The sequence below is a fragment of the Sceloporus occidentalis genome, unplaced genomic scaffold (assembly GCF_023333645.1).
Source record: "Sceloporus occidentalis isolate IW3139 unplaced genomic scaffold, rSceOcc1.0.p SCAF_3, whole genome shotgun sequence".
NCBI lineage: Eukaryota > Metazoa > Chordata > Lepidosauria > Squamata > Phrynosomatidae > Sceloporus > Sceloporus occidentalis.
In genome coordinates, this window is record NW_028316983.1 from 141,983,660 (window position 1) to 142,001,531 (window position 17,872).

At 39.1% G+C, this 17,872-nt stretch overlaps 1 protein-coding gene across 5 annotated transcripts; it reads right to left on the minus strand.

Annotated features, from left to right (window-relative positions):
* Positions 1-45: 45 nt before the first annotated feature.
* Positions 46-17,417, minus strand: ZBTB41 (zinc finger and BTB domain containing 41). 5 transcript variants are annotated; one of them, XM_089516481.1, is made up of 12 exons: positions 16,050-16,119; positions 12,165-13,393; positions 10,368-10,575; positions 9,358-9,427; positions 8,802-8,949; positions 7,806-7,935; positions 5,467-5,562; positions 4,585-4,691; positions 4,081-4,186; positions 3,577-3,665; positions 424-1,107; positions 46-143 (listed from the first exon to the last, which is right to left on the minus strand). In XM_089516481.1, the coding sequence occupies exons 2-11, from the start codon at positions 13,300-13,302 to the stop codon at positions 452-454; spliced, it is 2,748 nt and encodes a 915-aa protein (XP_089372607.1). In that variant the 5' UTR covers positions 13,303-13,393; positions 16,050-16,119; the 3' UTR covers positions 46-143; positions 424-451. The 5 variants fall into 5 exon arrangements, with proteins under 5 accessions (XP_089372607.1, XP_089372610.1, XP_089372608.1 ...); XM_089516484.1 differs by lacking the exon at positions 16,050-16,119 and adding an exon at positions 17,347-17,417 and having other exon boundaries at positions 46-1,107; XM_089516482.1 differs by lacking the exon at positions 16,050-16,119 and adding an exon at positions 17,230-17,296 and having other exon boundaries at positions 46-1,107.
* Positions 17,418-17,872: the final 455 nt, after the last annotated feature.

Genomic DNA, 17,872 nt, shown 5'->3' on the forward strand with positions numbered 1-17,872 from the left:
AGTCTTATCATCTTTTCTCAAATTCTGATAGTAAGAGAACGACAGTTTTACAGATCAACAACGAATTTAATTGGACTGGAACTAACTGTCAATGTACAGATTGTGGGGTTTTTACCTTCAAGATTTTCAGAAAATTTTCATACCTGAAAAAAATGCAAGAAAAATTAAACACACAAAAGTGAAGAGTTATCCACAATTAACCAGATAAAACAGGACGATTCCTGACTTTAGTACCTTTCCAATTGCCTTCCTTTTTTTAAAAAAAACAAATTCTCTATATATTTTTTAAAAAACCATGATGGTTTGAGTAAAAACAACACTCTTTTTTCTTTGTGCTCAGCAGCTTTCAAATGACTGAAGAAGCCAAAGAAAAATGAAACAGGCATATTAGCCTTCTGATATCAACATGAATTAATAAAACACCTGGAATGCACCATTCTGTTAGACATGATCATGACTGTTCATTACTTGAAATATTCTGTACAGAAGAAGCTGAATCAAGACCCAATAGAGTTCCAAGATAAGACTGTTCTCTAGAATCCAATATTTGCTCGGGTCTGACAGGATGAACTATATTTGCTGGCTGTGGGGTAAGTGTATATTTTTCTAGAAATGCCAGATCTGTTGCTTGCCGATAGTCTGCTGGAGGCGGCTGAGGAGGAAGAACGTTGTTAGGTGAAGATGTAACAGGGGCGGGATGCTGTATAAGTTCAGACTGAGTTTCATTCATTTGTACGGGTATCAACATTACTGGAACACAATTGTCTGGGGATACATTCTGCAACATTGTTTTGGTTTCTGCTTGGTAAGGCTTGGTCTGTTCCATGAATGGTTTAGAATCACTTTGAAAAGCTTTGTCATCAGGCGTATACTGGGTTGGCAAAGAGACAATTTTCTCCTCTGACTCTGGGCTTGGAGATTCCTCTACAGACTTTCCTCCATGAACATGGTCAGTATGGTACTTCAGTTTATCTTTCCTTTTAAATGTTGCATTGCAGTATTGACAGTTAAAAGGACGAGCATCTGAATGAATAACCATATGTTTAGTTAATGTCTTCTTAATTCTGAAGGACTGGTTACAAATTTGACATTTGTATGGCTTTTCACCTGTGTGGGAAAGTCAGTATTAGAAGAGTAAAAAAATATTGCCTACTGAACAAATAATATATATTGTTCTTTATCTCAGTTTCTTTGTGGCATGCAGAAATTATTATTATTTTATTTATTTAATAACATTTAACAAGAAATTTTTACACAACATAGAATGCCTGGAATATAGATTTAAAAAAGAAAATGTCAAAGAAGTCCATTTAAAGTTCACAGTCACTTAAAGAGACAATAAAAAACCTAATTAATTTCATTTTTTTAAAAAAGCAACTGGTAAGCTGTCTGTATAATTACATTAATCAAAATAGCCATAAATAGAGTGTTGGTGAGAATCTGCTTTTTTATCCCAAAGAAAAATATAACTTCATTAAAAAAAATTCTGCGAAAAGTTAAAATTCCCTGGCCAATGCTTTCTCAAACCAGCACCTGGGAAGTGGAGAGTGTCCATTAAAGTTAGATTTAATGTCTACCCACATCTAGACGGTCCTGCCCATAGAAACTATCACATTAGGCTGGAAGGCTAAAAGTTCCTTCCTGGCCTAGAAAATTAATCTCAAAAGTACTTTCCACATGAGGGGTTTAGACACAGGAATGAATACAAATGTACTATCACACATCTATGGTCTAAACTCACTTCCAATAGCTAGATGTTGGAATATGGTATGTGACAGAAAAATGTGACATTGCACTAATATTGCAGTAACATTATAACAAGTCATCATGAACAAGTTGGACTGTGAATGGGATGCTGATAGAGAAGTCTCCAAGATTGTACTTTACAATCCTTCAACCTCAGAATCCAATGGAAAGAATTACAAAATGTGATAAAGTAATTCCCTTTTATACCTACGGCTCATGAACCTAGAATGGGCATCTTCTGTCCAAAATACAAAAACTAGGTAATTTTAACCTTATTTTTTCTGGACATTGATGCTGTCACAGGTTGGATGTCTGGGAATATGGACTCAGTTCTGAGAACACATGCCACCAGTGTTTCATGTCATACATGACATTATAAACCATACATACATACACACAGAGAGATGTTTTATATATGTCATTACTGAAAGAGATGGAAAAACAAAAGCCAGATCCTGTGGCAAGTCCAACTCTGTATTCATGTCTACAAACACTATTGGAAGTCCTAACATCAGGGATTCGTGTTCCTGCTAATCTTGACTGAATGTGACATAGGCTACCATTGGCCAATACAGCGGGCCCTCTCCTTATGTGGGGGATCCATTCTGGACCCCCCTGCATAAGGGAAAATCCGTGTATGCTTGCGCCCCATAGGAAACAATGGGGTGCATGCACGCGGTGGCGGTGCATGTGTGCAGATGCGTGTGCCATTTTTTATCATCACACAGCTTCCGCATAAGCAGGAAGCCACGTATAGTGTGCCCGTGTATGGTGCGGGCACACTGTAATTGTTTGCTGTATTTTACTTAGAATAAAAAGGCCAGTATTTCCACTTAAGTGGGAATCATGGCACTTTCCAGGTATTGTTGGACTATAAATCCCAGTAGTCCTTGCCTGCACAGCCATCAGTAGTGCGAGGAAATGTGAGCAGTACATCTGGAGGGCTGTACAATTCTCACCTTGGATCTATACAAAAGAATCAGTGAACACACATCAAACTTTGGAAGTGGCAGTGTTTAAAAATGAATGGTAGCCACTTTGGCTTCCATCTCAGGAGACAAGTGGCATATTAAATAAATAAATAAATAACTGGTAAAACACTTAAGTCTCCTAAGACATACTGTTCTTGACCTCAAGGTGGCCATCCCTTAAAAAAAGAATTTCAAAGGCAGATATCAACAGTTGAAAAGAGACGAACAAACAATAATCAAGAAGTTTTAACAATATCTCCTAAGGCCTGAACAGGAATCAAGGCATTTTATCTCAATATATATATTAATCAACAATACAGCAATATTTAATATTATCACCCAACTACTCTTTGTTAATAGCCACTATTTAAAGAATTATTACTATTTACACTTGGCTCTAATGATTACATTCTCCCAAACCACAAGTATTTGAGTGGCTCAACTCTTGACTCTTGTAACCTGAATGGGTGAATGTCTCTCATTACAATATGTGTATTAATATGCTTATTTATATCATGATGTCTTTGCTAGCACTACTCTATGTTACTAACCACAAATGAAATAACAATAGTTTTTAACCTTTTAATTTTATTTCTCTTACTCCCCCATCAAGTGCAGTAATTTGCCAGCTAAGGCAACAATCTATACCTCTAATGCAACTGGCTGTAATCTACAAAAACCTATGCCGAATAAAACTTGCTCATCTTCCACCAGGGACTTTGTTGTTAAAGGTAGCCACGAAGGAAGTAAAATCGACATGACCAATAAAAGAGCTGTCAGTTCTTTTTGCTACTTTTATGTATCACAGAATATCAAACATTTAAATCATTCCACTGGTATACAGTAACTTGCTGTTTACCTGAATGTGTCCTAAAATGCATTTCTAAACTTGATTTCCCTTTAAAAACTTTCTTACAGACTTCACATTGATGAAATGTTGCTTTATACCTTCAAAGAAAAACAAAGAAACAGAATTAAGTCAGAAAATTGGCTGTCTCTCCAAGAATATTTTTGAGGTTTACTTGAATGATATAACTGTACCAAAGTAGTTTTTACATGCCCCCCCCCACCATTTATCTGATCTAAAATATATTCTACAAGTGTGAATATCTCAAGATTATAATTAACACATAACAACAGTCTTCTGATCTGGACATCAAGGGAAAATGAGCTTTAACAAACTTTGACATCTTCAAAGTCTCACCTGTTAGGAGAGTATAAAGAAGAAGCACAATAGCACAAGATTTCCCTTCTGTCTTGGCTTATCAAATCAATGTCATTTTATCTTAATGGGGCCATACTGTAGACAATAGCTAGCTCAACATTTGCTGAAAATATGAATATGTTTTAGAATGAACCTTACTTTTGCCACACCTTTTCTCCCAGATGAACACTTTTATAATGAACAGTGAGGTGGTCTCTTCGACCAAAACATTTCCCACACTCCTCACACTGATGGGCCTTTTCACCTAAAGAGAACCAACATCACAATCTGAATTGGCTTTAATGGAAAAAAAAACAAATTCAAGTAAGGAAGGACAACAAACAGAGGTAACACTACAAAGGCTTATATGGACTTTCATACCCTTTGAGCTGAATCAGATGAGTGCATAACTAAGAACTGTATTTATTTTACAAACAAATGCTTTTGATCTCTTCCACTGCCATGTAAAAAGAAGGAAGCATGTGAACCCACACCTAGCTGTAGTTCACATATGCAGCTGTAAATCACAGTACAGTATTAGATGTGAATCATCCCTCTAGTGGCCATTTTAAGTAAAGAAACAATACACAGCTATCTGCAATCTTTGTCTCAGAAAACGAATGTTAATGCAACTAAATTAATTAATTAAAGAAAACTATTTACCTGAGTGTATTTTTTTGTGTTTTGTTAGATGATCATGGCGAATAAATGTCTTTCCACATTCTTCACATTCATATCTCTTGTCATCATGGTGGACCCGCAGATGCAGCCTGTATCAATAACAGCACAAAAGCAAGATCTGAGGAAGTAGAATCAAGTCTATAAAAGCTTATGCTACGAACTTCTATCTTTCAGTTAGTCTCAAAAGTGCTACAAAATCCCTTTGCATATTGATTTTCCAGACTAACACAGCTATGTCTCTGAATTAAAGCAGGAATTATACTGGGATTTTGGTGTCATTAGTCAACCCACATGTAATCTGGGCCTCAAAATCAACTATTTGCACAAGAATGAAAGCCTAACTGCCAAAATTGATATCCAGTACTTATAAATTTTCAGATTACATCTCCAGAAATAGAATTTTCACTTACTGTTAGCTCACCATGCTGAGGGGGGAAATGTACAGTTTTCAGGAACATGCAACAGAATAAACATCTCTATGTTTCTACTCTTTTTGTGTGGTGTGCCGAAAGCCATGCTTAGCTCAGTATTTAAAGTCAATTTAGTCAGTTTAAAGTCAAACATTCTGAAATTTTGGAAGGCAGGAGGTCATGAGATGCAGTCCCAGATTATAATCCTATACATATCTCCTGCAAACAAGCCCCCTCCAACACAAAGTGGCTCGCTCTTGAATAGGCTTGCTTGCATAGAATAGTAGCCAATCTTTTGTAACTTGTCAACGTATGTCTTAATGTCTTTTGTTTCATCGTAATTTTCATTTGTTGCTGTTGGTTGGAATGAGCTCTTTAGAGGAAAATCACAATATAAGTATTTTAAGTCAGTAACGATTTCCCAATAATGGCAAAACAATATAGACACTATTACCTGTATGAGCTTCCATGACGAAAACTCTGTCCACAAATGCTACACAGATGAGGTTTCTCTCCACTGTGGATTCGTAAGTGTTCTTTTAAAGTAGTTCTAAAGGAAATAAAATAAAATATCAAGAACACATTTTCTAGCCTTTCCAATTAAAATATGAAAGACAAAATCCACTATAAATTGCATAAATACTACTACACTGATTTTGCCCTGTGCTCCTTCATTATTAAAACTCTGCAATGCCCTCCTCATAAATAGTATTTTTAAGCAGAGTACCTTCTCCACAGAGATGAAGTCATGGGACCTGCCAACTCATCCTCCTGCAGAATACTACACCCAACTGAGTTTTTAATTGTTTTCCCTGTTCATATTTTGTTCACTGAGCATGCTCAGTTTCCACCAGGCTCTTTGGACAGTGGTTCACTCCCTGTTTTTTCTTTTCTTTAAGCTCTTTGTACTTCTGCAAACCTTATAGTTTCCTCAAGCTTACCTGTAACCACCCTTCAGTGCACTAATGATGCCATTTTGATGAAGGATGTTTACTCAGAAAAGTGAGTTTGCTATTTTATATGATGGTTAATGTTTAGTTACACAAGAGAAACTTAAATGCACAACTCGGGAAAACTACTGGACCAGGGCTAATGCTATTTCTTCCTTAACAAGGCAGCTACTGTGAAACAGGTCTGGGCCAATCTACACATTTTTATTCTGGGTTCCATTTCTTAGCCAAGTTACATCAGGGTGGGGAAATATATGTGCAGCCTAGTCCTTTTTGTGCAGACACAAGACCCCACAAATACAAACAGTAAGACAAAAATCACTTCCAAACTGGTCAACTGCTGATACCAGAAGCCTGCTCGTCACTGGCTATGGTGGTTAAGCACTGCTGGCAGTTGCAATCAGACAACAGCTGAAAGGCCACACAATTCCTACTACCAGTTTAAATCCAGATGTTACCCACAGAGTAGAGGAGACCCACTGAACCAATGGAATTTTAAAGTTTCACTCACTATTCTAGTTGGGAATAATATCAGATATATCCCATAACATTATGGCACAGTTCTTGCAAAAAGAATTAATTACAAATAGCTCTAAAACAGCCAATGAGAATTCAGCATGCTCAGTAGGTGGAGTAACTGTTGCAAAGAGAGAGCAGAAAACTGGCATAACTCAGGCCCTGTCCAGACGGGCCTATAGGGTGCCCTTGTCACGTGTTAGGGACTGGTCGAGAGCACACAGCCCATACATGCCTCACCCCTAGCATGTGATGAGGGCATCAAAATGGCGGCGCCCTGTACACGCCCCCATAATGGTGTTGCAAGTGCCATTGGCACACTGCGGCATCATGGCATGGCAGAAAGACCCCGCTTTTTGCAGGTTCTTTTTGTTGCATGAGGAAGCCACGCGGTTTGTCCGCTGCAGCTTCCTCGTGCAGCAAAACAAGGCACGGGCAGACCACCCTTTTTGGGCAGTCTATATCCCACCTCAGTGACCAATTTCCTCAACATTTTGTTGCTGGTCCCAGATGTATAATATGATAGAATTCTGTGATTTGACCTTTTAATATATTTTATAATATGTAGTTCTGCAAGGGTGCAACTTCTGATATTTATTACCCTCTGAATGTATTCTATATTTTTATTGTCTGTTTTTATATGGTTTGTTAACATATTCAATAAACTCTTACTTCCTCATATTTAAAGTCTGATTCTGGTGTCACTGCATGTGACTAGCTTCAAAGAATTTATATGGAACCACGATTAACAACGTTCAGAATTCCTATTTTGGGAGACCAATATAGTTTTGTTCCAAGTTGCTTTATGTACAATTCTGTCACTGTCCCCTTAAGAAAAATCTTTAAAAACTGAAATATGAGTTCAACCATCCTGCATTTACTATACAGTTGTCCCTCCATATTCGCTAGGGTTAGGGGCAGAAGACCCCCGCGAATATGGAAAAAACGCAAATAACAAAAACACCATGTTTTTACTGAGAGGACACCTCTCTAGTTATCTCTGGGTCCTTCAGTGCAACTCTGTGATTGATGCCCGACAGACACTGACCATAGAACTGTCCTGGAGGAGCTACAAAGGCCTAGTAGAGTATTATCTCTAGGAATCTCTACGGCTTTCAGTGAAACTTTTAGTTAAAGCTGGCCACAGAGTTGCGCTGGAGGACCTAGATATTCCTAGAGAGAACATATTAATCAAATCCGTGAATAATCAAATCCGCAAATATCAAAGCCGCAAATATGGAGGGATGACTATATAAATTTTGGGGGTCATAGCACAAATGAAGAATTGCTAGTTTCTTTAAATCTATGTATGAGGTTGATCACATACCTTTCTCTAACTGATTTTCCACAAATAAAGCAAGTCCATTTTCTCTTTCCTCCATGAGTACATTCAATATGACGTTTCAGATTTCCAGTGTCATTAAACTGGCGCCCACAAATATCACATGGAAAAGGACCTGAGCAGAGAAATAAATACAAATTATAATTTTTGTAATTTGAAAAAAGAATGATTGTTACAACTAAGCATGTTATTCAGTAGCACAAGAATACAAAGCAAAGCAAAACAAAACACCATTAATTTATTATCACCTCTGTGAAACATCACACACAAGTGAAACTTGCATTTCACTCTTCAACTGTCAAATGAAACTGAACAACTACCCACACTGTCTAGTGATAAGGAGCTGAATCAGACATGGTATGGTTGTCCTAACACCATTCAAACTATTATGGATAGAAACAAAATTAAAAAATTTTTTAACAGGGAGAATTTGTTTGTATTTAAGCAAAAGAGATAAAACCTCTACAGAAATAGAATATTTGAGAGGCTCAGCCAACTTGATTTTAGGCTTCTCACTATGGAAAGCTCACACTCTCTGCTGTAAAATTTGTTTCATTTTCCTGAGCCCCTAGCAGATGAGCTGTGGGATATAGAAAGCCTTGACTGCAAGTCACTTAACTGGGCATATCCTTCACAACTAAATTTCCCCCTCCTCTAAAAACTAAGGACTAAATCTAGCATTAATCAAGTGGTATTATCTTTCCCACCGTCCAGAAGCCATCCGCATTATCCAAAAGCTAGCTTCATATGGCTTTTCAACTCTTGAGAGCTGGTTCTGGGGTGGGCATTCCACAAGCACACTATCACTGTTGGAGAGCACAATACCAATTACTTTTGTACAGTTTAAAACACATATATACCCAAATGTAATTCTGCAAAAGATCTACATAAATTACTAAATTCAAACTACACTCAATTTAACACAAATATATAGAAGAAAACATATTTATATGTAATCATCTCAAAATAAGGTTTTCATACCTAGGTGGAACTTTTCTTGATGCTTTAGTCTAGCAAAGCGGGATTTAAAGTGCTCTTCACAATAGGTACACTTGAAAGGCTTATCCTGAGTGTGAAGAATCATGTGTTCTTCCAGATGAGGCCTTCTTGTAAAAGATTTATTGCAAATCTAAAGTGACACAAGAGTCAACTAACCGTTAATTGTAAGTGTCCATCGGAATTTGTCAAGTATATAGCTTTGAGCTTTCTGAAGGATACCAGGGAATCAATGAAATAAATGGAATACTTTCATTAAAAAAAACAACAGCAGTTGTCTGGAAATGTCCTTTACCAATAGAGGACAACAGCATTAATTACGGATGATTTATTTTCTATCATTCCCACTGATATAATATGCAGTTTTGCAATGTCTTCACTATAAACAAAGAATGACCAAATATGATTATTCCCAAACACATCAGGAATATGAAAAGCTGCATTTCAGAGGTGAAATTCAGTGTATTCTCTTTGGATTCACGATACAGTGTTGTAAAAATTATAAATCCCTGCTTCCCAGGAATATCAAAATCATGCTTACATCACATTTCCAGCCTTCACTCTTTTTCTTCTTAATGGAAAGAAACTCCTGTATATTTTCAGGATGGTACCTATGAAGGGCAGAGTGAGAAATTACTTCTTTAGTGAATACATTTTATCATGTACATATTCATTTTAAATTCTGGTACTGCTAACTCTACCAAAGCTGCACTATTATTCCCAGAAAATGTGATCCTTTCCATGTTGCTGAACAGAGAAAGAGACCACATTAGTCCTCCAGGAGTCTTTGGGCCACACCTGTTGCCACATTTTTTTTTAAAAAAATAAGAAATACATTGTACCCGCACACCCTATACAGGGTATGGTGTGTTTTGGGGCCTTCTCTAAAGGCATTTTAGGACATTTCAAGAAAAAAACCCTTTATATTTTTTTCAAAAATTCATTTTGAATCCTGGGGTTCTGGGGTCGGGACTCCAAACATGTGGGGAAGTCCTCAATACCCCCTAGAGATTGTTCTTGGACATACTGGAGCAAAATAATTTTTTGGGGGGGTCATACAAATGGTGCTGGGGGGCAGACTCATGAAGCCCATGGGCTGTACTTTGTCCACCTCTCCTGTAGATACAGGAAGCCACAATGATGGATGTATTTCTTGATAAATCTGAGCCTTTCAAAAATTAAATTGCAATATTATACATGTGTCCCATCTCCTTAAGCTCAAGCCAGCTATAAAATGCTATTTTGATAAGCAGTCTCTCCTTCCTTTAACTATCTTGTCCAGTGGCTTGTTTGTTCGTTAAGATTACCCTCTCGGTAAGGATTCTCACTTAACATATGATTATACATGTGTAGCAGTCTTGACCATCCTTCCTTGTACTAACAGAACTGAAAACTGCTAAGTGCAAGAACTGGCTTTTAAAAATAATATACATTAAACTAATACATTGTTTCTATATCACCATAAATATCAATACATTTTTATAGTTTTATATTTAAAAGAAATCACATAATTATACTATCTTACCATACTATAATTTACTTCAAACTTGCCTCTTTACATGCTTCATCAAGGTCTTTTTCGTGGCATGCAGTTTGCTACAGTATGAACATTTGTGCTCCTTTTTATGGAATTCCATTTCATTATTGTGTTTCTTTCTATGTACAGTTAAGTTGGATTTGGTTGAATAGCGCTGATGACAAATATCACACTCAAAAGGCTTCTCACCAGTGTGTACGCGAGCATGGCTCTCAAATTTCCCTACAAAACAAACCACTCACAATAAATTATTAAATAACCAGTTGGCAAACTGTCCTGCTAACATCTAGCATTGCCATGCATAAGCATAGATTGTGTTACATTTTGGGGCAAGGGTGTCTTTTCAAACAGAGCAGTTTACATAGTGCATTATGCAACAGGGAATATACTTCAATAAAACCCTTCCATTTTGTAAATACTGTATTTTATTTTTCAGCTAGAAAAATACACTTTGCAGAGCAGATAGGCATTTGTGAAATATGCCAGTATGTAGCTACCATTTCTGCCAGATCACCTAACACCATCTTGCCACCTATAATTACAAGAGAGCTAGACCACAATACAAGATCTGTAAACATCTCTTGTCAATTTTATCACCAGTGGTCTGCTATCCCTCCTTTAAAATTAGTTGGATTTACTAGACAGGTAAAATTGATAAGGAGCATCTTCAGACTTCATACTCATGCTAGTGTCCACTTTATCCTCCTCCTCATGATATATACTACAGTCCCCCCTCCCCATATGCGGGGATCTGTTCCAGACCACCACCCACCCACCCACATATGGGGAAAAGAGTGTATATTCAAGCCCCGCAGAAATGGGGCGCGTGTTCCCAGCAGTGCAAGGGGTGCGTGGCACGAGTACCCACCCCATTATTTCTGCCAGGGCTTGCTCTCCGCTTAAGCTCAAAGCAGCGGAAGGTAAGCCCACCTATAAGGAGGGCCAAATGTACCTAGCCCCAAAAAATGGCCCATTCCTGGTCTAGGACATGATTCATATTGCTATGAAAACACAAGGACTCTGCTACAACCACAAAGTATGCAACTCTATCCATGGAATGAAATGGTGTCTTGAAGTAGGAGGTAAACATACTGGATATCCCTAACTGTTGAGGCAAAGTATATATATATATATTACCAGCCATATTGTGATGAACATCACAATGTAGCAACTTCAGCTTGTACAACTGACACCTTCATGTGATCCCAATTGAGTTGCAGATGCATTGTATGACCAGCTATGAATAGAACCAAATAGGTATTTAAATTAGGCCTAGATCTCTAACATTCCACTTTCTCTATTTCTATTGGTCAGATCTGAGGAACAAACATCCCTCCTGATGTTGTTGGACTACCCTAAGCTGCTGTCCAGAAATATCAACTAAAAATGAGACAAACTATTAGAACTTCACTTGTAAGGATCTTATAATAAACAAGAACATATGTGTTTCTTATTTTCCCCTTGCTCAAAGAGTGTCAGTTGTACTATTTGTTCAATTCTCTTACTGTAATACTTATTCTATATGTCATCAACATGGGTGAGAATCATGTGGCACTCCAGAGGCTGTTGGGGTGCAAGCTTCATTCTTCCTAGGCAGCATAAGCCAATGGTGAGAAAAGCTAGGAGTTGCAGTTTAGCTACATCCGGAGGACTGATTCCCACCATTGATTTAGGAGCATGGGGGGGGGGGGGAGGTTAGATCAATTTGAGCATAAAATAATACCCATGATGCAATGCCCAACTTTTAGTATGCCTTCCAACCAAACGTTATCCCTCTATAAAGGAAGAAATAAAATCTCTTTCCCTCTTACCTGCTCTATCAAATACTTTATCACATTTAGGACACTGCAAACATTTTTTGCCTCTGTTCTGAACAATGACAGGAATATATGTGGAAAGACTGCCTTCAGAAATATTTCCTCCCAGACCAACTGGCTCATGTCTCTCTTTATCAGGTTCTTCTTCACTTTGGTCTTCAGATTTGGTATCATCTCCTGAAGTGTCTTCTTCCTGCCTGTCTTCATCACTATTATATTCACTTCCACTATCTTCAGATGCATTATGAGACTCACTGGTTTCCTTGCCAGGAATGACTTTATCTAAATTGCTATCAGATACATCACTACTTTCATTGCAACTCTGATCAAATTTCGTTGGACATTTACGATTTCTCATTGATCTTCTGGTAGAAATTTCAGATCTCTCAACCATTTTTAGCCCATGTCCTTTTCCCCATGGAGAAGATGTGTGTGCTCTGGACAGGTGATTTTCTAAAGATTTCTTATAACAGAAATTGCGATTGCACAAAGTGCATTGATGACTATTTGGTACTTTAGCAGTTACAGTTAGTTCGCTGAGCTTTTCAAACAGTGCTGCATTTTCTGTTTTGTCTTCAGACTCCACACTGGAAACACTTTCACTATTTAGCAGTTTTACTGCATCTATAATATCTAAAAACCTGGCTGCTTCTAAAACGAAAGGGATTTCATTTTTATACACAAGAAACTCTGATGTATAGAGAAACTCAAGGAGATGACGGAAAACTGAATGAGTTACATGATCTAAGGTAATAACATTTGTGCTTGGATTTTTGCTCAAGTAAGCATGAAAGTAACTACTCCCGACAGCAACTACCACTTTGTGGGCACTGAATTCTTTCCCATCAACAATTATGAGCAGATCACAAAAAGATGGTTGTTTCTGTCGATCATCATTTAAATATTTGAGAAGATTTTTGTTGTACTGCAGGGAACTTAAAAGCCTTCTTTGCTCTGGTGACGGAGGGAGTCCTTTTGAACATGCAAGCTGGTCTGCAGGAGCGACTCCCGCAGAATGAACTATAGCTTCCTGCACAGAGTCTGCTACAGAGATCTTTCTAGAAGACTCTTTCTGGTGATCAAGATGTGTTTTGTCATTTAAATTTGCAGTGACCTTTCTCCTTTTCTTCATTGCAGATGTGCGACTTCAATACTGGGAACTTCATATGTAGGCTAAGGTCTCTCAAACTGACAGTTGTTTCAGTAACACCTGACGTTATTACCTGCCAATGAAAAACATAATTTGTTTGTCACTATTTTAAATTTTAAAAAACCCGTTTTCATATATAAAGGACTGTTTATATATGACAGTGGTGGTACAACCTATACAGACATTGTTACATTTGTAATCTCTCTATAGAAAGTGATCTACCTGTTAAGAGTTTAATTGATTTCTCAAAGCTGGCATCATCCCTATCCCCTATTCGATACATTAGAATGTAATTTTGATTTCAGTCTGAAACAGCCTGCATGTAAGCACATATCTAAAAACACGTTAATATATCCAGTAGTATCCGGAATGAGGGGTTTTTCTAACTCAAGTATGATAAATTGTTTAAATTGTGATTTTTCCTCTTTATACAAAACTTTTGTAATGAGAGGTTTGTGCAGAGGTAAGAATTTTATGTTGTTCTAAATCAGGTCACAAATTTGTGGCAGCTCCGGAGTAAAAAGAGCCTGGTTCCCTTACATAAAGATGGTGGCCCCGTGTGGAAGGGAGGCTGCAATTAGGCTGCTGCCCACATATAGTACGGCTTGGGACCATGCAGTTCGTGCACGGTCCCGAGCCCTACTATCACCACTTCCTGGCAGTGTGTACCAGGCCTCAGTTTCCATTGTAGCAGTTTCACCCTGCCCTAAACCAGTTGAATATTGCCCCAAATATTGATGAAAGCAACCAGAACTTCAGTTCTAGTTCTTGAAAGTAATAGTTTTGGAAACCATCCTGAGTCAGGAGGAATTGAAAATTATCCTCCAGTTCTACAGATGTGCCCACCTATTTTAAATTAAGAAACCTTTTCATATATAAACGACTGTTTATCTATGACAGTGGTGGCACAACGTATATAGACATTGTTATATTTGTTGTCCTACAATAAACACTAATCTATCTATACTGTATATGACATTTGCCATTTCTTCTAGCATCACTACCAAAAAACAAGAACAAAATTATTGTAGTACCAGTTTTTGCGAGCAAAAACTGAATACAGCTGTAAGATGGCAGTATATAAACGAGGCACCTTGTGGCAACCTAAAGTCTACTTCACCATATGCTATCATGGACAACATCCCACTTCTCCAGAAGCATGGATCGCAGATGAATACATTCTGTGCATCTGAAGAAGGGAAATGTGGTCCATGAAAGCTTTTATACTGAAATCCATTGGTTAGTCTTTATGGTGCTACAAGATTCATTCCTTCTTTTTATAATGAAACTCAGGTTGTGTCTACACTGCAGAAATGAGCAGTTTGATGCCACTTTAGCTATCATCACTCAATGCTATGGGATTCTTGGATTTGTAGTTTTGTAAGATATAGTCATCTCTTCTTGCCTGCGAGGGAATCTGCCCCCCCCCCCCGCAGATAACAACAACAACAAACCATCGGGACCTCAAGTCCTGATGTTTTCTATAGGCGTACGATGTGTGCGTGGCCATGCATGTATGCCTATTTTTTAAAAATGGGACTTGCTGTCCATGGAAGCTCAAATCTGCAGACGGCAAACCCACAGATAAAAAAAAGCTCACTGTATTTAGATTTACCTCCCAGAGTTTTGGTGCACCACCAGACTACAAATCCAAGAATTCCATAGCATGGAGCTATGGAAGTTAAAAGTGGTGCCAAACTGCTTTATTCCTGCAATGTGAAAGCAGCCTCAGTTAATTTCTCCCTATCATCAGTCATCACATTTATTTAAGGTCTGGCCTCAGCATGCACTAAAATGGGGTGAGAATGAAAATGATAGGAGGGTTGCACCTTTTCAGATTGCAGGTGGAGAGCTGGATTTTTGAATGCTCTTCTGCTTTCAAATTCCCTTCAAAGAGAAGGCCAGTGCACTGAAAGGTGCTAGAGCATTTGGACTCAGCCCCCCCCCCCCTTTCCCAAATTCTATTGCCCTGCAAGAACTTGCATTATCCCTCACCAGAGCCATGCTGGCTCAGGAACATGGGATTTATAATCCAGCATGAGGGGACACAAAGTTGGAACTTCTCCTCTGCAGAAATCATAAACCCAATCCTTTCTTGTCAAGGTGCCCAGTGAGGGTGAGTAAAAGAGGACAGACAGGCACAGCTGTTGTCTCTTCTCAAAAGTAGCAGGACCCAAGAGGAGAAGGTGCCAAGCACTGGGTGCACTTGCTGAATAGTCCCTTTCCCCCCTTGCAGGGCAGGACAGAAAAGCAAAGAGTGCCTTTTACTGGTTGTTCCTGTCTATTCTCCACTGGGCTTTTTTCCCTTCCAGGCAAAACCAGCTGAGCAAATCACCTTCCCCCACAAAAAAGCAACCATCAGACTTCATGCCAGTGATAGCTGCATCTACACTGAAGACCTAATGCAATTTGACACCACTTTAATTGCCATGGGTCCAGTGAGCTGGAATTTTGGGATCTGTAGTTTTGTGAGCTATTTAGCCTTTTTCTGCCGGCTTGTGCCACGATGAACTACAAACCCCAGACTTCCCCAGGATACAGCCGTGGCAGTTAAAGCGGTGTCGGACTGGATAATTTCTGTGGTGCAAATGCAGCTTCTGCAACTTTATACATTTAATTCAGAGCAAAGGTTTTGTCTGGATTATTAATTTCAGATCTCGCTGAAAGAAAATGTATGTAGGCTTGGTGCTTTCTTTAAATTAAGAAGAGGAGGGGGACTATTTTATTACCATTACATTCAGGTATGCGTTGACTTTTGCAAGAGCTGACTGCTCCAGGTCATTGTAATGTGTAGTTCTGTGAGCTATTTAACCTCCTCTGTCAGAGAGCGCTGGAGCCAGGACAAACTACAAATCCCAGACTTCCACAGGACAGAGCCACAACAGTTAAAAGCAGTGTCAAACTGGATTAATTCAGCGTGACATCCATGTTCAAGACATGCCTAAACTGCCCAGAAAAAGCAGATTGCCCAAATTCAGGGGGAAAGGAAGAGAGAGAGAAAGCAACACCTGAATCTCTGTTATGGCTGTGCATGTTCAAGTGGTTTCTAACTTATGGTGACTCTATCACAGGGCTTTCTTGGCAAGATTTCTTCACAGGGTGTTTTTTTTTTTTTTTTTTGCCATGACCATCCTCTGAGGCTGAGAGAGTGTGACTTAGCCAAAGCAAAATGAAGAACCCACTCCCAGACAGTACAATAGCAGTAGTAATAATAATGATAATGTTTATTTATAATGCTCTTTCCACCAAATGGCAGAATGTGAAAAACATATAAAAATGAAAAAAAACACAAGAGAATAAAATGCTAAAGTACTACAATAATATACTAAGTATTAATACACACACACACACACACACATAACATACAATATTATTACATATGCGTTACTGGAGACCTTTTAGTATATTAGTAAATTAGCATGTGTATATATACATACAACATATAACACACACACATACATATACACACAGACATACACACTAGTATATCTATATACATACATATATATATACACACACACACACACGTTTATTAATATCCTAAAAGGTCTCCAGCAGCGCATATGTAATAATATTACATAACATTATTATTACTATATATACACATATATATTAGTATACTAGTGTGTGTATATGTATATATACACACATATACATACTAGTGTACCTATATACGTATATGCATATATATACACACACACTGGTATATTAATAGACTAGGGGCCTGTCCAGTAGCAGCGCAGGGCCGCGCCCTTCGGAAGCCCCCCTGAAGCAGCCCCTGGAAGGGGCGGAGCTTCAACCGCCTCTCCCTCTCTTCCCCCCCCGCACGCGCCCCCCATCGCGGGGCCACTAACGGTCGTTTTCAAGGGCAGGAGTGCGCGCGCGCGCCCCCGCGGAGGGACTCCCCACCTCTCGCTCATTGGCAGCCAGCCGGAGCAGCAGCAGCAGACAGGCAACGGCCCTCACTCGGCTCGCGGGCAGGGCAGCACAACCCCGCCCCTTTCCCTCTCTCTCTCTCATACACACCTCTCTCGCCATCACTTCCGGGTGCCCCTTCCAAAGCCTGTTTACAGTTCCAGGCCTACAGCACGCGGATGGGAAAAGGGGCGGAGCCAGAGCGAGGAGGGGAATGAGGGGGGAAACGAGTGACGGCCACACATCCGGTTCAGCGTTCAATGTGCGGGGAAAGCGAGGCAAGCGTGTAGGCCGCTCTACCCACGCGTCTCTATGGTCCCCCAATAGGGCTGGGAACCATGGAGAAGTGTGGGTAGAGCGGCCCATTCTTTTTCAACCATAGAGTAGGAGGAATAAGGCTGAGAGAGCGTCCCCCCGCCAACGCCTCCTCGGGTTGGGAGGGGACTCCACTCTTCTTAAGGCAGTTTCAGTCTGTTTCATCAAATACAGTGCACTCATCCCTCCATATTTGCGGATCTGATTATTCTCGGATTTGATTAATATGTCCTCTCTAGGAATCTCTAGGTCCTCCAGTGCAACTCTGTGGTCAACTTTAGCCAAAAGTTGCACTGAAAGGCCTAGAGATTCCTAGAGAGAA